The sequence below is a fragment of the Rhinolophus ferrumequinum genome, chromosome 9 (genome assembly GCF_004115265.2).
Source record: "Rhinolophus ferrumequinum isolate MPI-CBG mRhiFer1 chromosome 9, mRhiFer1_v1.p, whole genome shotgun sequence".
Lineage (NCBI taxonomy): Eukaryota > Metazoa > Chordata > Mammalia > Chiroptera > Rhinolophidae > Rhinolophus > Rhinolophus ferrumequinum.
Window position 1 is genome coordinate 180357 of NC_046292.1, and position 22882 is coordinate 203238.

General features: G+C 62.1%; 3 protein-coding genes across 11 annotated transcripts in view; 2 read left to right on the plus strand and 1 right to left on the minus strand.

Moving 5' to 3' along the window:
- Positions 1-8163, minus strand: part of NOC2L (NOC2 like nucleolar associated transcriptional repressor) — a 13025-nt gene extending 4862 nt beyond the window's left edge. The window contains exons 1-13 of one of the 3 annotated variants that reach the window (XM_033115793.1): positions 8027-8163; positions 7278-7614; positions 6987-7139; positions 5621-5795; positions 5412-5531; positions 4657-4777; positions 4481-4571; positions 3014-3092; positions 2782-2892; positions 2498-2611; positions 1686-1874; positions 1359-1498; positions 505-616 (exon numbers count right to left, since the gene is read on the minus strand). In XM_033115793.1, the coding sequence (XP_032971684.1) occupies positions 505-616; positions 1359-1498; positions 1686-1874; positions 2498-2611; positions 2782-2892; positions 3014-3092; positions 4481-4571; positions 4657-4777; positions 5412-5531; positions 5621-5795; positions 6987-7139; positions 7278-7303 (1431 nt within the window). In that variant the 5' untranslated portion in view covers positions 7304-7614; positions 8027-8163. Of the gene's footprint in view, positions 1-504; positions 617-1358; positions 1499-1685; positions 1875-2497; positions 2612-2781; positions 2893-3013; positions 3093-4480; positions 4572-4656; positions 4778-5411; positions 5532-5620; positions 5796-6986; positions 7140-7277; positions 7615-7695; positions 7856-8026 lie in introns of those variants that run through there. The other 2 variants (XM_033115794.1, XM_033115792.1) reach the window with 2 other exon arrangements.
- KLHL17 (kelch like family member 17) lies at positions 7953-14321 on the plus strand. 4 transcript variants are annotated; one of them, XM_033115787.1, is made up of 13 exons: positions 7953-8336; positions 8695-8850; positions 9664-9923; positions 10024-10145; positions 10291-10512; positions 10909-11025; positions 11267-11480; positions 11755-11899; positions 11982-12149; positions 12533-12621; positions 12717-12790; positions 12977-13158; positions 13415-14321. In XM_033115787.1, the coding sequence occupies exons 1-13, from the start codon at positions 8038-8040 to the stop codon at positions 13641-13643; spliced, it is 2277 nt and encodes a 758-aa protein (XP_032971678.1). In that variant the 5' UTR covers positions 7953-8037; the 3' UTR covers positions 13644-14321. The 4 variants fall into 4 exon arrangements, with proteins under 4 accessions (XP_032971678.1, XP_032971680.1, XP_032971679.1 ...); XM_033115789.1 differs by having other exon boundaries at positions 8143-8336; positions 8695-8972; XM_033115788.1 differs by lacking the exon at positions 7953-8336 and having other exon boundaries at positions 8438-8850.
- Positions 14322-15196: 875 nt separating this feature from the next.
- On the plus strand, positions 15197-22870 carry PLEKHN1 (pleckstrin homology domain containing N1). Of its 4 annotated transcripts, none has more exons than XM_033115696.1 (16): positions 15197-15336; positions 15437-15536; positions 18280-18426; positions 18511-18591; positions 18706-18778; positions 19087-19214; positions 19285-19416; positions 19671-19751; positions 20227-20302; positions 20418-20566; positions 20712-20861; positions 21077-21217; positions 21400-21540; positions 21684-21893; positions 22130-22178; positions 22269-22870. In XM_033115696.1, the coding sequence occupies exons 1-16, from the start codon at positions 15254-15256 to the stop codon at positions 22382-22384; spliced, it is 1857 nt and encodes a 618-aa protein (XP_032971587.1). In that variant the 5' UTR covers positions 15197-15253; the 3' UTR covers positions 22385-22870. The 4 variants fall into 4 exon arrangements, with proteins under 4 accessions (XP_032971587.1, XP_032971588.1, XP_032971589.1 ...); XM_033115697.1 differs by having other exon boundaries at positions 19677-19751; XM_033115698.1 differs by having other exon boundaries at positions 19321-19416.
- The last annotated feature ends 12 nt before the right edge of the window (positions 22871-22882 follow it).

The window sequence follows — 22882 nt, forward strand, 5'->3', positions numbered from 1 at the left end:
GTGGTGCTGAGGCCTCTCGAATGGGGAACGTGACTGAGTATTTGTTGGGTTGGGGCCCAACTGCCAGTGGGTTTCAGGGCTTTGGACCACATCCTTTCCCCACCTGTGCCATGTGAGCATGCAAACACAGATGCACACGCACACACACGGGGGTGTGCAGAGGTTGGATTGCGGCCTTGCAATCAGACCTGGGCTTCAAGCCCAGCTCTCCTGCTCACTCTAATCTTGGGCAAATGTCCAGATCCACCCAAGTCCGTGCCCTAAAACCAGCACCCTTAGGCCCACCCTGCAGTACAGCTGTCCTCGTCCTCGCCGCCACTCTTGCCAAGCAACACGCTCCACCAGCCTGGGCAGGTAGCAGGGCACGGAGTGCAGGTGTCCACAGGTGAGGGAACAACGCTCAGGAGAGCGACACCTAGCAGAGCTCGGAGGCTCTGGGTAAAGCAGGAAGCGCCGCCAGGACAGCAGAAGCCCCGCCCCGCCCCGCCCCAGCGCCCTGCTCACCTCCAGGATGAAGGGCAGCACTGGGATGAAGACACCCGTGCGCTCCGAGAGCAGCGTCAGGGCGCGAACGCAGTGCATGCGCAGCGGGTAGTAGCGGGCGGTGGGGACCAACCTTGGGCGCAGGAAGACGTAAGTGAGCAGAGGCCCAGACTCAAAAACCCCTAAACAAGCCTCGCCCTGCTGGCCAGCTACCCGACCCTTTCACAGGGAACCCCAACCTCAGCGGGAGCCCCTCCTGTCACTTCTGTCAGGGTTAGAGGCCACACATGCACCAACGGATTCCTCAGCTGTAACAGGACAGGAAGTCCCGCATTAAGGACCTGCCTCTCTGCTCAGTTATGGGGGAGGGGGCGATCATTCATTCAAGTCTATCTTTCTGCCCTGAGGCGGGCATCCAAGGCTCCCCCTTCAGGAGGACAGGGGTGCCCCCTCCTGGCCAACAGCCATCAGGCCACATGTGGAGACCAATGCTAAATGAATACCAGACCTGCTCTGTCCAAGAACCCCGCAAACCCAAACTCCCTTCAAACTGCACACAGCCCCCTACCCAGCACCCCCAGAATGCACATGTGTGCTGTGTCCTGGGACCAAGGTGCTAGGGAGCAGCCCAGCTGCCCATGAGTCACAGACGTCCCCCCGCCCCAGCCTTGTTGCCATGTCACAGACCCCAGACCCTGCAGGTCTGGCCACTGGGAGCACTGCCCAGATCCTCCTGGAAAATTAGCCTCTTCCGGCCCTCCAGGAGGTCTCTGTAAGCCTGGCCCTACCCTGACCTCCAGAGCAACCTCCTGGAACCTCCCTGGATGACCCATGTGACCCTGGCCCTCTGAGCCACCCCGCCAGCCCTGACTCACTTGATGCAGCCAATGACAACCTGGGACAGGGGGTAGATCAAGGGCTGCAGGGCTTCGCTGGGACACACGGTGCTGAGGACGTGGCACCACAGGCGGAGGCAGTGCACGAACTGCCAGTTGTACACAGACTGGTATGTCTCCTGGTGGGGTTCCATCTCCAGGTCAGCCCAGGGTCCCCATCTCATCCACAGCACCACGCCCTGCCCCCACCCCAGTCCACAGCTGCTGGGGTGTCTCCCCAGGAGGCCCAGCCCCCAGCTCAGCCCCACCCATCCCCCTGGAGGCCCAGCAAGGGGGCTCAGCACCCCTCCCCCGCCGAGTGTTCACCTTCCTGCGGGTGGTCATGGCGTTGCGCAGATGCACGGCAAGCTGTCGGATGTACAGGAAGGCGTGCTGGTAAGCGACCCCTGTGTCCAGGGCCAGCAGCTCGGTCAGGGTCCGCTGCATGAAGTTGATGAGGGGCAGGGCGCTGGGGGAGGTGAACTTGCAATTCCTCACATACGTGATGTACATTTGCTGCCGGGAAGATCACAGCCACCTGAGCTCCAGGGCCCGTGGCCCCTCCACCAGACACCTGGGCCTTTTGCTCAGAGCTGCTGCCTCTGCAGGCCCTTCCCTGTGCACGGCCCTGCTCCCCGTGTGTACCCACCAACCTCTGGCATAGGCTACATGCCGAGGAGAGGGGCCTTTGGGGAGGGGTGAGTTCCAGTGTGAACTGCAGGAAGTAGCAGGGACACCACACAGAGACTGGGAGGGAAGCAGAGAAGACCCTGCTGCGTGCAGTTCTATGCAGGGGGATGCCCGAGGGTCCCCATGCAGGGCAAGGCAGGCCACCCCAGGCTTGGAGCCAGGCAGCAGACATCCTCGTCCACTGAGGGGAGAGCTGGGAGTGCAGTCCACAGAGCCCCAGGGGAGCCAACGCTCTGGTCACTATCACTGTGTCCGCGCCTCCCCACCCCTGCCCCCCACCCCCGGCCCAGGGAGGAAACAGTGACCAGGGCCTGGGTCTGCTTGGAACCAGTGCAGGGGAGGGCCACTGACCACAAAGGCAGCCTGCCCAGCCCTCCGGCAAGACTTCCAACGTAGAGCCTGATGGACAGAGCACAGCTCCACAGGCAGGAGCCACACGGCCTCAGTACCTTGAGGACAGGGCTCAGGAAGGTGTCCTTCTTGTGCCGGCACACTCTGGTGAGGACCAGGAAGGCCAACACACGTAGCGTCTCCTCGCCTGTGCTCCACAGGGTCACCATCCTCTGCAGAGAGCAGGACGTCACTGCCTGTCCGGCCAGAGGCCCCTATGGGCACTGCTGCGAGACAGCCCCAGCCTCAAGCCCATCCGCACGTGCCGGGGCTGTGCTGCCTGAGGGTAGGGGTGGGCGCAGAGGCTAGAACTGGGGCGTGTTTGCATCCCGATCATGCCCACCTTGAGCAGCATGCGGCACTGCCTAGGAAAGGTCAGGAAGTAGGGCACGGAGTTGCCCACGTGCTGGAGGAGGGCTGCTGCGACTGTCGTCTCTGCCACGCAGGCCACCAGCTGGGGGAGCAGGAGAGGTCAGTGAGGCCCCAAACCCACTCACAGCCAGATGCAAAGGACTGGACCACGGCCTGCGGCCAGGCCCTGTGGGATCCGGCAGACCCTCCCGCTGGCACTGCACCTGTATGACGGAGCCCAGGTAAGCCTTCACATCCAGCCGGAGCTTCCCCCACAGCGGGCTGCTGGACGGCTGCTGTACCCTGCAGAGAGGACACAGTGCCCGCCCACTTGAGACCCCCAACTACGCACAAGGCAGCTCCGTCCGTGCAGTCTCCAGGACACGAGGCACATGGGCCCCGGGGAGACCACCCGTCTCTCTATGAAAAGCTCAGGAGCCCCTTACCACTGGCTGACACAGGGACGCATTAGGACCCTCTCAAGAGTGAGGAGGAGCAGCGCCAGGACAGACGGCCAAGAGCAACTGTACTCCATGTCTGAGCCCAGGGCTGGCCACTTGCCCCAGAGTCCCCAGAGGCAGCCATACCCTGAGACCCAAGTCAGGCATCGCTAACTACCACTGCAAGTTGGTTTTCTTTGGCCCACGCATACTTAAAAAAACACCCAAACAAGTCATCCACGTTTACAATTTAGTTTCACCACTCTTTTGAAAAATGGAAACACCTGGCAATAGCGACTACCTTTCTCGGAAGTTTCTCAACAGCAGAACCCCTCAAAAGCACTCACGGAACTCAGCACAGTAGGTGCTCATTAAAACCTGCTCTGATGCAAAGGGACAAAGGACAGGGGCACCTGCAGCCAGCGTGCCCTGACCCAGGAAGGAGCTCCCGCCACTTCACCCAAAGCCCCGCCCTTCACAGTGACCGCTCCGCTCAGTGCAGTGGCCCCTCACAGGCCCCGCCAACACTGCACCTGTGCCCACTCACTCACTGCCAGTCCCAACGAGACGGCTGCCTCCACACAGCCGAAGCCCCCTGACCCATCAGTCCAGCCCTGACTGCCGGCCTGAAGCCGAGGTCTGCCCATTTCCAGGTCCACCGCCTCCCCCAACCTGGTGACAGCAGGGCCACTCCATGGAGACGTCTTTCTCCCTTTGAAGTGTCTGGGGTGAGTCTGACCCTCCAAGGCCCCTACTGCTTCCATGTGATTGCATGGCCCTCCCAGCCCCAATGTAACACATGTTCTCCCAGTTATCTGCTGCTTCCCTCTGAAGACTGCACACAGCTTTCTCTGCTCAGTGTACCTCTAACGTGGGAGTTAAGGTTCTCAACCTCAGCATCGAGGCCCCCACCTCTAGACACACCCACCAGCCACAAAGCAAAAGGCAAGGAGAGTGGACAAGACTTATTCATCCAAAGACGAAGAAGAGAGAGTCCTGACCTGGGACGATGGGGGAGCAAAGCCAAACTCCTACTCTGCAGCCCTAGAAATTCTATGCAGAGAATTTCCCTTCTCAGAAAGAAAAGAGAAAGAGAAAAGGATGGGGCCTCTGACTGACCCTGATGCCCAGACCCTCCCCACAGCCTGCAAAGAACCTGTGCTGTCCTCACGTCCCTGAGGACCAGCCTGGGGCCCCTGCCTTCCACAGCAGGGCCCTGAACACACCCCCGCCCACCCTCCTCCCTCTCACCTGCTGCTGCCCTTTGGGGCTTTTCCAAACAGCAGCTTCTGGAGGCAGCCAAGGAGGTCTCGGATGCAGAAGGAGACCAGGGCATTGAACACTGCAACACGGGGACCACACATACCATTCAACAGACAGAAGATGGAACAGAGAGCCTCACCGCACATCCCCGTGCCCCAGCTCACCAGCACTGTCTGTGACCTGGAACTTGCTGGCCTCAGCACCTTCCTGGTCCCCTTGGGCGGTGGCCACGGCTGCTCGGAGCGCCTGCACAACCTCATGGAACAGCCTTGGAGTAAGGTGCTGCTGCAGGGGCAAGAGGACCCAAAACATTGGTGAGCATCTGGCCATGTAGGACGGAGGATGGAGGGCAGCGGGGCTCCAGGAACCTGTGAGAAAGGCACCCCTTGCCCACCCTCAGACACAGGGCTGAGGTGAGGGCAGTGTGACTGAGCCATGTGCTGGGAACAAAAAGACAGTCCAGAATCCTGGGAGGGCAGGGAGCCCAGCTCAGGGACCATGGGGTCGCCTGGGAGGCCAAGGGTCCCAGACCCAGCCAATGCCCAGCTCTGGCTAGCACCTGGAGCTCTCCCTTCTGTCCTCTCGTTTCCGTGCAGGAAGTACTGCAAGAGCCTGAGAAAAGGGGCTCCACAAACTGGCACAGGCACAGAGAGTTCGGAGAACAAGGAGCCCAGGAGAGAGACTGAGCGCACGGGAGCAGGCAGAGCCCCTAGAACCTCTGCCTGAAGGAAGACACCGTCCTGAAGCCCCGAGCATGAGGAATACTGTACTTCCTGCGAGAACCATTTGTAGTGAACAGGATAGTGCCACAACTCAGAGAAGCGGCCCTCCCACCTGCAGCCCCAGGGGCCAGAAATGAGGCAAGGGCAGACACCGAAGGGGGAAGTTTGGCAGTCGCCCATCCCATGCCATTTCTTACTTTTGACGCCTGCTTCCATCTCTCAACCATGGCAAGGGTCACAGGAGCAGAATCCCTCTTCTTCCCCTTCAGCCCTCTGGAGACCCCATCCTCATCCTCATCTCCCTCCTCACTTGTTTCCTGCACCAAACACAGAGGGCCAGGCTACAAAAGGGCGCAGGGTCCACGAGCGTGCCCCAGCTCCCAGCCAGCTTAGTCCCAGCCCTCACCTCCAGCGTTTCTGGCAGGGAGTGGGGCTGCTGCCATTCGTCCTCAGAGCTGTCCGAATCGCTGAAGTTCAGCAAGCTCTGGTCGTTCTCCTGCAGGAACTTGTAGAACTCCGGGTCTCTGAGCTTCAGCCGAGAAAGCTGGTCCTTGTGCTCAGAGGCACAACCTTTACGCCGGCTGGAAAGGTGGGGGTCATCATGTCTGATGCACAGGCAGAGCCAGTGGGGGCTGGGGGGAGTGAGGCTTCCTGTCCTCCACACTGCCAGCTTGCTGGCCTCCTCAGAGAAGACGTGGGGCTTGGTCTGCTCCCTCTACAACTACTGATAACTGAGGCAGGGGACTTTCAGGGAGTACTTTTTCACCAGATTCCTCTCTGCCCCAAACTCCAGACTCATGTATTGCACAGCCCCTCTATACATGTTCCAACATGTGCATTTCAAACCCAACACATACAACACTGAACTGTGGTTCCCCCAAACGTGTGCTGCCTGCACCCTGCTCTATCTCGATGTTTGGTAACGCTACTTTTCCAGGCAAACCTGTCTCTCATGCCCAGCGTGCAGTCTGCCCGGAGCTCTTGTGCCTCCTCTCAATTCTTTCATTCACCGTAATGTCTCTCCCTATCGCCACCCCTACTCCGTACACCCTATTATGTTAGGCAATCTGAGTGGCCCTTTGTGTTGTCTGTCATGTGACATTACTTCACTGCTCAAAACCCTGAGATGACTTCCCAGTATTTTACTGGAATATCTCATAAAGGGCCCCATCTTCATCTCTGCGGGGTCACCTCCTGCCACTCTCCCCCTCACTCCTTCCGCCACAGCCACACTCCCTCTGGGAAGGGCCGGCTCCCACGTCGGGGCCTTTGCAATGCCTGCTCCGTGAAACACCAGAACACTCTTCTGCTGCTGTCTGCACGGCTCACCCTCTCAAAGTCTCTGCTCAACGGTCACCTCCTCAAAAGGCCTCCACTCCACTTAACACAGCAACTGATGCCCCGGCTATGCTCCCCGTCCCTCTGGCCCCTTGTTTTTCCTTTCTGTCACAGCACTTACCTCTTCCACATTCCCACACTCCGTGGTTTACCCAAGACTGAATGAGCTCTCCTAGACTACAAAGTGACTTTTTTTATCCCTCATCAGCCCATGCTCACCTTCTAAAAGGAGACCTGGCACAGAGCGGCCGCTCATAAACACGGGATGAAAGAACGGCTAGGCTAAGCCAAACAGTTGGCGGGGAGCTGGTCCACGGTCCCTAGGCCTCAGCCCTGAGACCCCAGACGTGCTCAGCACCCTCGCGGCGGGGCGAGGGGACCAGGAAGAGGAGGGATTTTGCTTACGCGCGGCCCGTGGGAGACGCTCCGCTCACCTGGCCGAGGGGTTCCCGCTTGGCTCGTCTGGGCTCCGCGCGGCTCCGCGCGCTGGCTGCGTCTCGGTTTCGGGGGCTCCTTCAGACTCGGATTCGGACTCAGAATCAAAGCCCGAGGCCAGAAACTCGTCTACAGTCAACTCTGCCAGGCGCCTGCGGGTCACGACGCCCAAGTCACGGCTCCCTGCCAGCCAGGTGTGTCCCAGCCCCGCTGCCCCAGGAACACGGAGAGCCCCTTCGCATGTAAGCACCCGCTGGGAGGCCGACTCGGACCCCAGATTTCCAACTCACCGCTTACGACTCCGCGCCGCCGCCATGACTGCCAGCCTGCAGCGTGCGCCCCACTTCCGGCCCCAGAATGCCGAGCGCTCGGCGTCCTTCCTCCGGTCGGCCGCGCCTGCCGGCTGGCTCTACGGTTCTCCAACCGTGGCTCCGGCGGCGTGTGAGCGGGAGGGCGCGTTCTAATCCTTTGTACTGCGGGTAGCGCTAGGGCTCCCAAGTCGATGGCACGCGGGATGCGGGTTCCTGGCGCAGGCCTGGTTCAGTCGGCTCCTGCACGCATCCGCCGAGTGCCGGGTTGCAGAACCTGAGCACCAAGCAGGACGTGCCGCTCATCATCTGGGTCCTTCTGCGTAAGACAGTGATAACACTACTGCCCCGGAGGAAGGTCGGGTCTGGGGCCCCCTCGCCCCGTCTGCCCACAGCCTACCCGGGGCTCCGTAGACGTGTGCCTGTGAGGATTTCAACGCATCGAAAATGGACAAAACGCCATCGTCAGAGAGGGCTCCTATACAGAGAGCTCTTGCAAATCAAGAATAAAAAGCCAACACTAATAGGGAAAACCAGCCAAACTAGAAACCACGATGCTTTAGATGTTCGCCAAAAGATAAATGACGGCCTGATGGCCAGGCCGGCCACGCTCTGATCAAAGGAGGATCAGAACCACGAGAGCGTTTGCATTTCACGGGACAGTCCCACAGCACCTGTGGTGGGGAAAAGGGGGGAAGCGCTGTTTTTGAAGCCTGTTTGGCCAAATCTACCTGAAAGTACTATGCCTCATACTTCAGGCCAATCACTTCTCATTCTTCTGGGAATTCACCGACGAATACATCTGCATAAGTCCACAGCACGGGGCTGGGCAGAGACGGGCCACTTTGGAAACTGCCAGGTGGTGCAAAGGTCCAGAGGCGGGAAGGACGCCTGGGGGAAGGCAGGAGGTGGAGGAACCAGTCTATGTCCTATCCTACCTCCTCGGAGGACCCAACTCCCGAGGGCGAGGGTCCTCGGACCTGAATGGCCAGACCCCACGACAGTGGACCCCACAGCCCCCGGGGCGCCGGCGAGGCTCCGGTCAGGACCCAGCCCCCCCCGCCCCTTCAGCCAAAGCCCAGCTCAAAGCCTGGTACTTGTACGGGGGTGGGGTGGAGAGCTTCTTGAATAAGTTAGCGGGGGTGATAGGTCCGGGAAGCTTCTTGGAGATGAGCGACAGCGGGGACCGGGGGCTTCCTGGAGGAAGAAGGGAGGGGAGCCGGGACACAGAGAGGACTCGTGTCCAACGTTGCGAGCCCCAAGCCGCTGGGGAGCGCGGGAGGCGGGGCGGGCGGCGCCGAGAAACAGCGGCTGCAGGCAGGCAGCGGGAGCCAGAGACGCTGAGCGGACCGCCACTGCCGCCGCCGAGCAGCCCTCCAGCGGTCCGTGTTTCCGTTAGTCTGTGCCTCCTCCGGGGATCGGCGGCGAGTCCGGTGGCCGAGCCCATGCAGCCGCGCAGCGAGCGCCCGGCCGGCAGGACGCAAAGCCCGGAGCACGGCAGCCCGGGGCCCGGGCCCGAGGCGCCTCCGCCGCTCCCGCCGCCGCAGCCGCCGGCGTGAGTGTGCCGGGGGCTGAGTGGGTCCCGGACGGAGGGAGGGAGGGTCGTGCCTTGGCAGGCTGCCGGAAGGGTCGGCCTCAGCGCCCGGCAAGTCCAACCCAAGGGTCGGGCCGCCCTTGGTGAGTCCAACCCACCCCCCTCCGTTTATCCGCGCACACACGGGACGGGGAGCAGGGCGTCCAGAGGTGGCTGCTCCGGGAGGCTGTCCCCTCCCGCCGCCCTTGAATCCTGGCTGCTCGGCTCTGACACTCCAGCGGCTGGTCTGCAGAAAGGGGTGGGGATGTGGGGGCGGGGCCGCTCAGGAGGGTCAAGTGAGGTCACACCTGCTGGTGAACCCAGGGATCCGCTTCACAGCCGCCTGACAGCACTGACCAGTCTCACTTCGTGCACTTCCTGTGTGCCAGCTGGTGCTGAGGACACCGGACTCCGCTGGGAGCAGGCACGGAAAGGGTGGCCAACGATGGACAGAGGGAGCCTAGTTCTTTTTGAGAGTCGCAGGCAGAGGGGGCTCGGGGATAGTTTGGGATGTGGTGCTGTGGGTGGGGTGCAGAAGAAGCCGCACAGGCTCAACAGTGGACCTCATGCTAGCAGAAGGTGCGAGCCGAATCTTGCTGGACTCCAGGGAGGCTCCTGGAGGTGAGGGAGCCTAGGGGGGCGGAGCCTCGGCGGCAGGGGAGGTCCTTGTTGGGCTACCCAGGTAGGTCTGCTGGGGAAGGAGTGGCCTCCTGGGTGCGCTAGGCCCCGCCCAGGGTTTCAGGGGCAGGTGAGCAGCTCCCTGCAGACGCATCTGACCTGGCATTGCCTCTGCAGCCCCGAGGCGGAGCGGGCACGGACCCGGCAGGCCCGTTCCACGGCCCCCATGGAAGGTGCGGTGCAGCTGCTGAGCCGCGAGGGCCACACCGTGTCCCACAATTCAAAGCGGCACTACCACGATGCCTTTGTGGCCATGAGCCGCATGCGGCAGCGAGGCCTCCTGTGTGACATCGTCCTGCACGTGGCCGCCAAGGAGATCCGAGCACACAAGGTGGTGCTGGCCTCCTGCAGCCCTTACTTCCACGCCATGTTCACAAGCAAGTACTGCCCCACCCAGCCCGGACACTGGGGGGAGAAAAAAGGGGGGGCTCTGCAGACCTCCCAGGGCGGCATTGGCCTGACCTGCTGTCCCCACAGATGAGATGAGTGAGAGCCGCCAGACACACGTGACGTTGCATGACATCGACCCTCAGGCCTTGGACCAGCTGGTGCAGTTTGCCTATACGGCTGAGATCGTGGTGGGCGAAGGTAACGTGCAGGTGAGCCTGTCTCACCCCTCACGTCCAGCACCCACCGCCTCCTGCCTCAGCACTCCCCTCTCCCCCAGCGTCGCCTGTGTCTCCGGCCCATCCCCTCAGTTCTTCACATCCTGCTTCTCTGGCCCTCTCCCTCCTCGCCCCACAGACTCTGCTCCCCGCCGCCAGCCTTCTGCAGCTGAACGGCGTCCGTGACGCCTGCTGCAAGTTCCTGCTGAGCCAGCTGGACCCCTCCAACTGCCTGGGCATCCGGGGCTTTGCCGACTCGCACTCGTGCAGCGACCTGCTGAAGGCAGCGCACAGGTACGTGCTGCAGCACTTCGTGGACGTGGCCAAGACCGAGGAGTTCATGCTGCTGCCGCTGAAGCAGGTAATGCCAGCCTGGGCCCTCACACGGACCCTGGGCCCTGCACAGTACGAGACCGGGCCCCTGCGGCCCTCTCCCTTGTTCCCAGCCTCTGACCCACGTTCCGGCCCCACCACCCATCCCTGCCTCCTCCAGCGCCCATTTTCTGACCCCATCCAAGCCTTCACCCTCAACTCCTGAGCACATCCCAGCCTGCAACCCCAACCCACGGTTCTGAGTCCCTAGGGCTGCTCTGGGCCCAGGTCCCCAGGGACCGAATCTGTGGCTCCTGAACCTGCTTGGCCCCTCCTCATAGGAACACTGGGCCCCCCGCTGGACTCCCCCTCCCAGGCATCTTCAGGGCTCCATGGGCCCCCAAGACCCTCCCCAGATCTCAGATCCGAGGGTCCCCACCCCCAGGTGCTGGAACTGGTCTCTAGCGACAGCCTAAACGTGCCTTCAGAGGAGGACGTCTACCGTGCCGTCCTGAGCTGGGTCAAGCACGACGTGGACGCTAGGAGGCAGCACGTCCCACGGGTGAGGCCAGCTCCTGGGTGGGGAGGAGGGCCGGCACTGTATCCAGGAGAGGATGCAGTGGCTGAGGGCCTGGCTGTGCCTGGGCTCCTCTGTGTCCAGGGACACCGTGGGTGTAATGCAGGCACACGTCTCCACAAGGGCCCAGCATACAGGTGGACCGTTGTCTGAGGGGGTCTCAGTGCTCGGGCCAGGTGTACCCACAGGTCCGACCTGTTGCCTGACTGGCGCCCCTGCACCCCAGCTGATGAAGTGTGTCCGTCTGCCCCTGCTGAGCCGGGACTTCCTGCTGGGCCACGTGGACGCCGAGAGCCTGGTGAGGCACCACCCTGACTGCAAGGACCTGCTCATCGAAGCGCTCAAGTTCCACCTGCTACCGGAGCAGAGAGGTGTCTTGGGCAGTAGCCGCACGAGGCCCCGGCACTGCGAGGGAGCAGGCCCTGTGCTCTTCGCCGTTGGTGCGCCCATCCCACCGGCCCCCCACGCCTCTGCCCTGCGACTTCTGCCCATGAGCCCAGCGCCAGCCAGCCCCACCCCACGCTGATCACATCCTGCACCCTCCCCACACCTGCTCCTCCATCCCACTGGGAAGACCCTGTGTGGTGTGACCCACTCACAAATACCCATCCCTACCCCCAGAGCCCCAAACCCTTGACCTTGAACTGTGCCGGAGCCCGCAGCCTGTGGCCTTCCTGGGCCCCTCCTCATGCCCCATCACATCCTCCACCCTAGGTGGTGGGAGCCTGTTCGCCATCCATGGGGACTGTGAAGCCTACGACACACGTACTGACCGCTGGCATGTGGTGGCCTCCATGTCCACACGCAGAGCCCGGGTGGGCGTGGCAGCGGTTGGGAACCGGCTGTATGCTGTGGGCGGGTAAGCGTGGAGGCTGCTCTCTCGTGGGGCTCGGTGTATGCCCACCGGGCCAGCCATGACTAACATTGGACCCCTCCCCTAGTTACGATGGGACGTCAGATCTGGCCACTGTAGAGTCCTACGACCCTGTGACCAACGTCTGGCAGCCCGAGGTGTCCATGGGCACGAGGCGCAGCTGTCTGGGTGTGGCTGCCCTGCACGGGCTCCTGTACGCAGCCGGTGGCTACGATGGGGCCTCCTGCCTCAACAGGTAGTGGCCTTTCGCGGTGGGCTTGGTAGCAGCTGTGGCTGCATCAGGACGACAGAGGTCATACCTCGAGGGGAGCAAAGAGAGATCCCGCCTGAGTTACCAGGGTCCCATAGGCCTCCTCATTTGTGCCAGCCCACCTGCCCCTTCCTTTCCTCTCTGGGGTCTTTCCCACAAGTCCAGAGGCTGCACCCAGGTGGACACTTACCCAGGATCACCCACGCAGCTGGGGGCCCGTGTGCACCCCTCAGGCCTGCCTCCTGCTCCAGTGGGACTCTGGGGTCAGTCTCAGTGACATCCCAGCACGGGATTTGAGTCACTCCCCAGGGGAAGGCAAGTCCTCATCTGCCACTGCTCGAGGTCAGCGGTGGTCCTGGTGTCCGCAGTGCCGAGCGCTATGACCCCCTGACGGGAACATGGACGTCTATCGCCGCCATGAGCACCCGGAGGCGATATGTTCGTGTGGCCATGCTTGGTGGGTGATAACTTACTTGGTGTAGTACCCACCCCTACCTGCCCCCCCAGAGACCCCACACAGCAGGTACAACATGGGCATGTTGAACCCTGCAGATGGGAACCTGTATGCCGTGGGCGGTTACGACAGCTCATCTCACCTGGCCACAGTGGAGAAGTATGAGCCCCAGGTGCGAAATGCCCCAATCCCATGAATCCCCCTCCCCAAGGGCTGCCTGAGGTCATCACTCTGGCCACCCACCTCCCCTTTAGGTCCCACCCCTGTCCCACAGACACCGCCCTGGAGCAGGGGTCTGCACAGGAAGTGGAGGGGGGCTGGTGATGGGTCTGCCCCCAGCAGGTCCCCTCAACCACAGGTGAACACGTGGACGCCAGTGGCCTCCATGCTCAGCCGGCGCAGCTCAGCTGGTGTGGCGGTGCTGGAGGGGGCTCTCTACGTGGCCGGTGGCAATGATGGCACCAGCTGCCTCAACTCTGTGGAAAGATACAGCCCCAAGGCTGGTGCCTGGGAGAGTGTGGCTCCCATGAACATCCGAAGGTGCGCTGTCCCCCAGCACACAGACTGGGAGTGTCCCCCGTCACTACCACAGTGGGTTTGCCCCCCTCAGAGACTGACAAATGTGTCCCATGGCCTCACCCCTGCATAGTGTGTCCCCCACCCATGCTCTCCTTCTGGCCTGTGCGCCTCCCTAGAGGTTCCAGGCGGCCCCACCCCCGGGGCGGCTCCTATGGCCCCCGGGTACCACCCCCGGGGCTCCACCCCATGGGCTTATGCCCGCCTGCCCCGCCCCCAGGAGCACCCATGACCTGGTGGCTATGGACGGCTGGCTGTATGCTGTGGGAGGCAACGACGGCAGCTCCAGCCTCAATTCCATCGAAAAGTACAACCCGAGGACCAACAAGTGGGTGGCTGCATCCTGCATGTTCACACGGCGCAGCAGTGTGGGGGTGGCGGTGCTCGAGCTGCTGAACTTCCCGCCACCCTCCTCGCCCACACTGTCCGTGTCTTCCACCAGCCTCTGACCCCGGCGCGGACTGCACAGAGGCCGGACCTTGCGGCCTCCCACATGCCTTAAGCCCCGCAGAGGGCCCCAGCGCCTCCCTCCCCTCGACCAGTGTGTCAGGGGTGGGTTCCTCGGCCCCCCGCCAGGGATGTCCTGCACCGTCTGTCCACGTCTCTGTGTGTTGAGGCCGCCCATTTCTGTTCATTCCTCAGTGCTCATTTATGTGTGTACCGTTTATTTACTCGTTTATTTATTCAGTATTTATTGATCGATGAGCAGCGCTGCAGCTACCAGTTCGTACGTTTACTCTGGAAGTGTCCTGTGTGGCTGGGACCAAGCTGCCCTCCTAGTGTTCTCCCGCCACACTCGGGGCACTGGTGAGTGATGGGGTGGACACTCTCATTGCCTGTGGGGCAGGGCCAACTTGGACTCTGCAGACCTGGAGGGACCAAAGGGCAGATGCAGAGCGGCCTGTTGGGGTGGGGGGGCTTCTGAGCAGGTGCAGACCCCCAGCTTTCGCTTTGCACACCACCCTTGCCTCACCAGGCCAGGCACACTCCCAAAGAGGGCACGAAGGGGGCTTCCTGCCTGTGAGTGTGGTGTCTTTTCTGGGTCCTGCACTGAGCTGGGACACATGCGTGCCACAGACTCCTCACAGCAATATGAACCAACTTGAACAATAAACACATCTCTTGGACTCTGGGCTTGTGTCTGAGGTCCATCTCCACCTTCTGGGGTCCTATCTGGGGTGACTGGGAGGGTCTGGGGGCAAGTGTACAGCTGGGCTCAGGCACTGCATTGGCATCTGGGGGCTTTGAGACAGCACCGTCTCATCCAGTCGGGACAGGCTGTCATGTCCTGGAGGAGTGCCTGATCATGAGCATGGCTGCTGCCAGCGTGGTCCTGAGGGGCCCCCATGGCCTGTCTCACCCCAGGCTCTTACGAGAGGGACACGGGTGGCATTCCCCCTACTTCGCCGTGACTGTCCTAGATGCACCTGGGATGGCTGTGGTCTCCTTCCTGGATTCTGGTTAAGCCTCGAGGACCCTGACCTTGGCCCGGGGTGAGGGTTGGGCCAAGGTAGGAGAGGAGGCTGGGGAAGGGTCCTGGCTTCCCCTTCCCCAGTGTTGCAAACTCCTGCTGCAGCTCTGACAGCAAACACATGCCCCCTTACAGTCACTGGTGAATCAGAGACTGGCATTTAGGCGGAAACAGGATGTGTGCTTTTGTGGGGGGGTTGTGGGAGGGGGTCCCTGGGCTCACAGAGCTCTACCCCAGGCACCCCAGCTTACGCGCAGGTGGGCAGGTCACGCACTCACAGACCAGGCTTTTGGGGCCCCTCCCGAACGTACTGGTGGCTGAGGTGGGCGCTCTTGGCTCCGCCAGTGGGGAAGCCCCCAACCCCGCCCCAGCTGGCCTGCTTGTGGGGAGGACCCAGGGCAGGCAACTGAAAGGCGTGGGCTCAGGTAGGGCCGGTCCCTCCCAGAAAGGCTCCACCTTCCCCCGGCCCTTGGGCACCGGGTAAGACGTTGCAAAGCCCCGCCCCCGGGAGGTGGCGACAGGAGGCTCGGGACAGAGGGACCCAGACTTGCCGACCTGCTCAGCTAGGGTCGGCACGGATCGCGGCCCATGGGGAACAACCACTGCGTCCCTCAGGCCCCTAAGAGGCTCCGGGCGTCCTTCTCCAGAAAGCTCTCGCTGAGGGGAAATAGGTGAGGGGGCGGCGCGGGGGCGGACTCGACGCTGGGTCACAGGGTTGCCCTCAACCGGCGTCGGGAACCAGGCTGTGAGCCCCCCTTCCCTCCTCCCCAGAGAGGATGGCACAAGGAAGCTGGCTGGCCTGTTCGGCACGGAGGCCAGTCCTGACGGGGACACCACCGCCGCCAAGATCTTCCACTACATCCCGGGGTCGGTGAGTGGCGGGTGGGCGTGTCCCAGGGTGAGTGCGGGCCGCGCAGGGGCGCGGCGGCGGTGGTCTCAGGGTCTCCCAGGTCAGCCTGGGAATCAAATCTAAAACAAGGTGAGGAAGTAGACGGAGCCCCACCCTCGGGAGCTCATCTGGCCGAAAGTCTGGCGGAGAGCGAAACTGAGACCCGACTGAGTCAGTGGGTGAGCTAGCACCAGGAGGGGCGGGCGCGGGCGGGGACTCCGGAGTCTCTGCTGCCCCAGGGGCACTGTGGCCAGGACCCAAGCCTGCCCCTGGACTGGACAGCATGTCCAGGCACATTCGGTTGGACCAAGCGCAGGTATCTGAGCTGTTGCCGTGTGTGCAGGGATGTCATGCTGGTGCTACGGCTATGAAACCCCTCCACCCCCTCTTTACTCTGACTAAGGGGCTTCAGGTGAGCCGTGAGCCAGCGTGTCACCTACTCCAGGCCTCAGTTTCTCCCAGGGGGTGTGTCCCGGCACACACCACTGCCTCCTCCCATAGCAACACCCTGTATCCCCCTGGCCAAGGCCCCATAGCAAGGACTGCCTGCCAAGCACATATTGGGGCACCTCTGAGCTGAAAACATCCCCTCCCTCTACCCAGCTCCTGTGGGGTTGAGTTAGTGAGGGGGAGAGACATAGCCCTTTTCCCCAGCCCTTGTCCCCAGGGCTGACATTGGGTCGAAGAGAGGCGCTGGTACACACTGAGGCCCCTGGATGTGACGAAAATGACCCCCCAGGTTCTTACTTCAGGAGCATCTGGGAGAGGACAGGGAACGACGGACATGTGTGACTATGCCAGGAACGTGGGCCAGGGCTCCACCTGCAGTCCTCACACCGTCCCTTACAGGCCTGGCAGCTGGTGTGGGGAGCCCACCTTTCCAACTGGTCCCGTCAGGCTAGGAAGTCCTGGGCCCAGCCTCTCCCTGCCCTCTGAAGTCCCAGCGCTCCCTGTGGCAAGTGCTGGCTTCGGAAACCATGCTGCCTCAGAGGAATGGACAAGCCACTTGTGTCCAGGGCCTGGCTGGGCAGGGATGGGGGTCCCTCCAAGTGGCCACATCTCAGACCTCAGCTCCCTCTGTTCAGGCCCAGGACGTATCCCATGACCCTGGTGGAATCCTGTGAGTTGTGTGGTCCTCTCTTGCCAGGACATGGTGGCTGGAGAGGGGACCAGGAATGTTGAACCTCAGGAGGTGGGGCCCTGGAGAAGCCAGTTCTCCTTGGGTTCTGCACCCACACAGAGCCGGCCCTGCCACAGCTCTGAGCCGACTCCTCCCTGGGCCCTAAGGCTGAGCCTGGGCCACAGGACCAGCTGCATGGCCCTTCCTGCTTCGTGGCCTATTTTTCATGGGTCCCATCCCAGCATCATTCTCTGCACTGGGCGTGGGTGCAGGAAGCTCCACCCAGAGGCGGGGGGCCGGGAAACTGTGTGTCTGTGCACATTCCTGGGCTTATTTAAAGGGCGGCTCAGCTTGGCCTGGCACAGCAGCCCATCAGGCAGCCCCTGCCAGCTCCCAAAGGAGACATGGCCCCTTCCTCAACTCACCCCTGAGCCCCTGGACAGACCTCAGCCCCTCCAGCACCAGGTAACGCCCATCCCAGTGTGACCCCCAACCTGATGATCAAGCTCCCATTTGTAGAGGACTCTCTGTGTGCCAGGACTGGCTGAGTGTTTGCGGGCACCGATGCTCCCTCCCTGCAGCAGACAGGCAGTGAACCCCCATCACATCCCAGGCCTGTCCTGGCCCTGGGACACAGCAGTGGGGGAAATGGACAAAGACCCTGTTCTTACGGTGTCCCCATCCCTGTGACAGAGCCAGATGACAAGACAAATAATTAAAAGATATAATAAGTAAGATGTGGCTAGCACTAAGAAGAAAAGTAGGGAAGGTGTGCAGAGGGGTCAGGGGAGATTGGCACGTGAGAAGGGTACCCAGACGGGACCTCATGGAGGAGGCGATGTTTGAGCCAAGCCCTGAAGGAGGTGCAAAGAGCAAGGCTGAGTGGTACAGGCAGAGGGAAGAGCAAGTGCAAAGGCCCTGAGACAGGCGTGTGTCTGCTGAGAGGGGAGAGGACCAGGGGAGGGGGCAGATCACAGAGGACCCGTTGGGCCACTGCCAGGACATTGGCCTTCCCTACTTGAGAGTAGGGCAGGCAATGTGTGCTGAAGTGGCCAGCCCAAGCTCCCAAGAGCTGATCCGATGCCTCTCTCCCCAGCTCCACACTTGCTCACGTCACGTTGGTTCCTTGAAATGGGCCATGGCAGGAGGATGTACACCATCCAAATTGGCAAATGCTATAAATTAATCTCCCCATTTTTTAGAATCAAATATTAAACATTTACTAGCTGATAGTGGACGTACAGGAGGGTTTTGAGCCTCGTCTTACTCAGACATCCAAAACCCCTGTGACCAACAAATCTTGGGAGGTTGAGTAACCAAAACAAGGGCACACAGCTTAGGAAACAGTGAAGATAAGGGTCGAATCTCCGTTAAGTGCAAACATCATCGTCTTCTCTGACAGACCATGCAATTCTGTGACTCTCAGTGAGGTCACGTGCACGCCCGTGTGTTCTGCCGCTATTTCCATGTGAGGAGGCTGTGTGTGCAGGCTTCTGTCCTTACGTGTGACAGTGTGTGTGTCCCTGACCTATGGACTGGGTGACTGTGGGTGTGTGTCTGTGGGCTGGGGCTCAGACCCCCTCCCCTGAGCTCTGCTCCTCCCAGGACCTCCCGGGCCTGGAGAGCCAGCGAGACCACCTGGAGCAGCCGTTCCTCAGTGTGTTCAAGAGGGGGCGGCGGAGGGTGCCCGTGAGGAACCTGGGCAGCGTCCTGCACTACGCCAAGGTCCAGCTGAGATTCCAGCACAGTCAGGTGCGTGCCAGGTGGGTGTGGTACAGGGGTCAGCCCACGGCCTGCCCCCCAGGCCCTCACACCGGCGGCCCTGCTCTCCCCCAGGACGTCAGCGACTGCTATCTGGAGCTCTTCCCTTCCTACCTCTACTTCCAGGCCCACGGTTCTGAAGGACTCACGTTCCAGGTGAGGGAAATGGGTTGAGGACGAGACTAGGGGGAGGGGGAGAAAGGCCCAGGGAGGCGGGTGGCTCTCCTACCGGGGTCCCCCAGCCCTCCCCTCCTGGCTGTGCTCTGGCAGGGGCTGTTACCATTGATGGAGCTGAGTATCTGCCCACTGGAGGGGTCCAGAGAACATGCCTTCCAGATCACAGGTGTGTGGGGGGCATGAGCGGTCCCAGCCCCAGAGGGCGAGAGGGCTAGGGCTGCTCCATGGCCTGGCCTCTGACTGGGCCCCAGGACACTGGCAAGACCATGAGTGAATTGAGGGGTCCTTCCTTTTTCTTCAGTGGGTTCATGGGCAAGTGCCAGGCTGGAATGGAGGGCAGCAATTTGTGGGGCCTCCAGAGGTCTTGGACATCACCATAACTTCCTCCAAACTCCAGCCTTGGGGTTCACGTGGGGCCCTGGGGAGAGGCCTTCCCTGTGGGTTGCCCAGCCTGCTCTGCCCCTCCACCTATAGGCCCGCTTCCCGCTCCTCTTCTGGTGCTCTGCCCCAGCCAGGCCGAGCTGGACCGCTGGCTGTACCACCTGGAAAAGCAGATGGCCCTCGTGGGAGGGCTCCGGCGCTGCAACTCAGCACCCCCACAGGTCAGTGCCAGCAACTCCCACACCCCTTTCCAATCCCCCTCCTCTGCCTGCCCTGACACCCCTTTACCAGGGCCCCCCTGAGGATGAGCTCCCCTGGACTCTGCAGCGCAGGCTGACCCGGCTGCGGACAGCTTCAGGGACCCAAGTGGTGGGCAGTGCCATCTGTGCCTCAAGGGTCAAGCTGCAGCATCTGCCATCACAGGTGGGTGGGGTACGCAGGGGTGAGGAGATGGGGGTGAAGACATGAGGAAAAGATGAGGAGATGAGGGAGATAAGGAGATGGGGAGGGGTGAGGAGATTTGGGGTGAGGAGATGGGGGAGGGGAGGGGAACGGCAGGGGGTGGGGAGGGGTTGAGTGGTGGAAGGACATGGGGGAGAGGTGGAGGCAGCAGGTGGGGGCCAGCCGCTTGTTGCCCACCAATGGAAACCATACTCTGCCCTTTGGGCCCCTCTCAGGAGCAGTGGGACCGGCTGCTGGTCCTGTACCCGACTTCCCTGGCCATATTCTCTGAGGAAGCTGACGGGCTTTGTTTTAAGGTGGGTCCCTCCCCTCTGTGGGCCCGCCCCAGGGAGGTGCCCTGTATGTGGGGGTGGGAGGGGGCAGTGGCTCAGGAGGAACCTGTATTTCGGGCCTGTTGGGACAGAGCATGCTGGCCCCACCCACCCAGCTTGCTGCCCTGGTCAGTCTGGTCCCCACTCTGATGTGGGCAAGGAGGGGCCCCTGCCTGGGCACCCCTATCATCCTACAGGGTCCTCAGCCACCATCACCTGAGGTGATCGTGGCCCTCACTTGATCAGAAACATACATGGGGCTTCCCCTTAGTCCCCCAGACTTAGCAGGTGACCGAGGGGATCAGTCCCCATAAGCCCCCCAAGACCTGTCTGTGTCTGCCTTTGGCTGATGAAGGCCCCACTCAGGGGTGTCAGCCTTGGCCCTACCTCGCTCTTGGCCCAGGCAGAGTCCCAGGACTGCCCCCAGGCTCAGGACCCCCCACTTTTGCTGCCCCTGCAGGGGGAGCTCCCGCTGGGCGCCATCCACATCAACCTGGAGGAGAAGGAGAAGCAGATCCGCTCTTTCCTGATTGAAGGTGTGGAGGCCAGGTCCCCGAGGGAGCTCCTGAGCCTGGGGGTGCCCCCGAGGGAGCTCCTGAGCCTGGGGGTGCCCCAGCCTTCAGCGGCCCCCTCACAGTGTCTGTGTGCCAGGCCACCTCATCAATACCATCCGCGTGGTATGTGCCAGCTACGAGGACTACAGCCACTGGCTGCTCTGCCTGCAGACTGTCTCCCGCAGGGAAGGGGCCCCTCTGCTGCCCAGCCCTGAGAGCTTCCCAGAGCTGCGGGTGCCTACTCAGGTGAGGGGTCCGCAGAGGGAGAGGCTGCCCACAGCTCAGGTCCTGGGCAGTGGTCAAACAGGGCAGAAGGTGGGGCTGAGCATGGGTAGGTGGGGAGAGGGTTCCCATCATCTGCCATCCAGCTTACCCACCCTTGGCGGCCCAGGCCCTGGGCAGTGGCCGAGGCTCGCTCTCCTCAGATGGACGAACCAGCTGGGACTCGGGGTACCCAGCACCCCCGTCTACCCGCACCAGCCATTCCCTCCCTGAGTCCTCAGTGCCGTCCACTGCAGGCTGCCCTACCCAGCCTGCACCAGTGAGTATTAGGGGGAGATGGGCAGGGGAAAGAGGCAGAGGGCCATGAGGTGAGTTTGTACTGGGGAGCCTTTGTCCCCATGCCACCCCATCCCAAGAGGGACTCTAGCTGCTCAGGGGAGGGGACTCAGACTGGAGGAGGAAGCTCTGTGCATCCTCAGGGTTGTGTGGGAGAGGGCCACAGAGAACATTCTGGAAGGTCCTCGATCCCCACAGAACCAGACCAACCCTGGCTGTACCAGCATGGGTGCGCCGAAGGCAGAGCTGAGACGAGGCGGCAGCAGTCGGTCACCCAGGAGCAAGGCCCGGGGTGAGGGGCCCGGCCCAGCCACCCCACTGCAGCTGGACCTGACCAAGGTGGGCCCAGCACACTGACCCCAGCGCCTGGCCTGGCTGTCCCTATGCCCTCCTCCTCCCTGGCCTCTGTCTCTTAGGCCTCTGTGATCCGGGAGCCACCCAGAGGCCTCTTGCACGGAGAAGGGAGGACACGGGCATCTGGCAGCTCCAGGAAGCCCTTCTCTTCTGCCTCTTGCCTGCAGCTGAGCAGGCTGAGCCTGGAGGGTGGCCCCGAGCCCCCAGACCACGCTCTGGAGACACCACACTCCCCGCTCTATGCCGACCCCTACACTCCACCTGCCACCTCCCACCACAAGATCACAGACGTCCAGGGCCTGGATGAGGTCAGTGCCCTAGTGGTGTCAGACGTGCCCACAGCCCGTGGTCTGCTTGGGCCATGAGAGACTAAGAGGCTTTGTGGGGGAGGGGTCTCAGCTCCACGGAGGCCCCAGCCCAGGTCCTCCAGTCAACAATGCTTTCCTGGCAGCTCCTCAGTGCAGTGCAGAGCTCGCTTGGACCCGAGACCCCAAGCCCGTCCCCCTCGATCCCCGTGTCTGTGCCTGTCTCCGACCCCAGCTCTAGACCCTCTGGCCACCACTTGCCTTCCAAGAAGGGGGTCCAGCAGCCCCGACCCTCTCAGCGGCCTCGGGGCTCTGCCAAGGGCCGTGGGTCCCGGCCCCCAAACTTCCCTCAGCTCGTGAGTAGCAGCCCCCACCTTGGGCAAGGGTTGCTGTGGGGGCGGGGAACAGGAAAGGTGGCGGCAGGGGACAACGGGCGCAGTGGAAACCAAGAACGGGGCAGTGGCAAGAGAGGCCAGCAGGGAGAGGGGAGGGGTCCAAAGAAAAGGCGGGGATGGGCTCTGGCAGTTCATGGGCTGGTCTCCACGTGTCTTCCTGGAAGCTTGGCTCTCACACTTGTGTTTGGGATCTCCAGGTCTCCCCTGCAAGGGAGGTTTCGTCCAGCCCCCTGCCGCCTCCCCCAGGTGAGTGAGAGACCCTACCTCTTTTGGGGGGAGAAGGGAGCTCTGGCTGTTGTTTCCTGAAGTTACATGCACCTCTGCCCTTTCCACCAGATGGTGGTCCCCCCAGGAGCTACGACAACATCTGGGACAAGGCTGTGTCTCCCCACAACCAGCGGTGGCCCCGTGGAGCAACTGAGGCTGAGGCGGGGCTCATCCAGTGGATCTAATGGATGCTTCTCAGGACCACCTGCCGGCATGGACCCTGGAGGGGTCTGCAGCAAGGCCTGGGTCTTTCTCTGTGGGGCCACAGGCCAACCACCCCGACCCAATACCGATCGAGTCAAGGTCTGACCCCAGCGGGATAGATGGGGGAGTCTCCAGAATCCTGAGTTTTCTAGGCTCTGGGTCCTCTCAGCCCCATCCTGAGGATGCCGTGGCCGGTGTTGCTGACCACAGATTGACGGGATGCCTGGAGGGGCCAAATCGTGGCCTGCCCCCAAAGAAAGAATGAGGGAGACGTGACGGGGGCTTCACCTGGGAGTGGGAGAAAGGCACAGGGGTGACGTCAGAGGGCTGAGAAAGTCAGGGTAGCGAGCGTCAGAGTACATGAGGTCAGAGGGCATGAGGTCAGAGGTCAGCAGGTCTGAGGCATCACAAGCAGAGGTGGGAGGGTTGCCTGGGCACCTGTGAGTGGGGCGGGGCCGTTCCAGAGAGACTGACGAGAG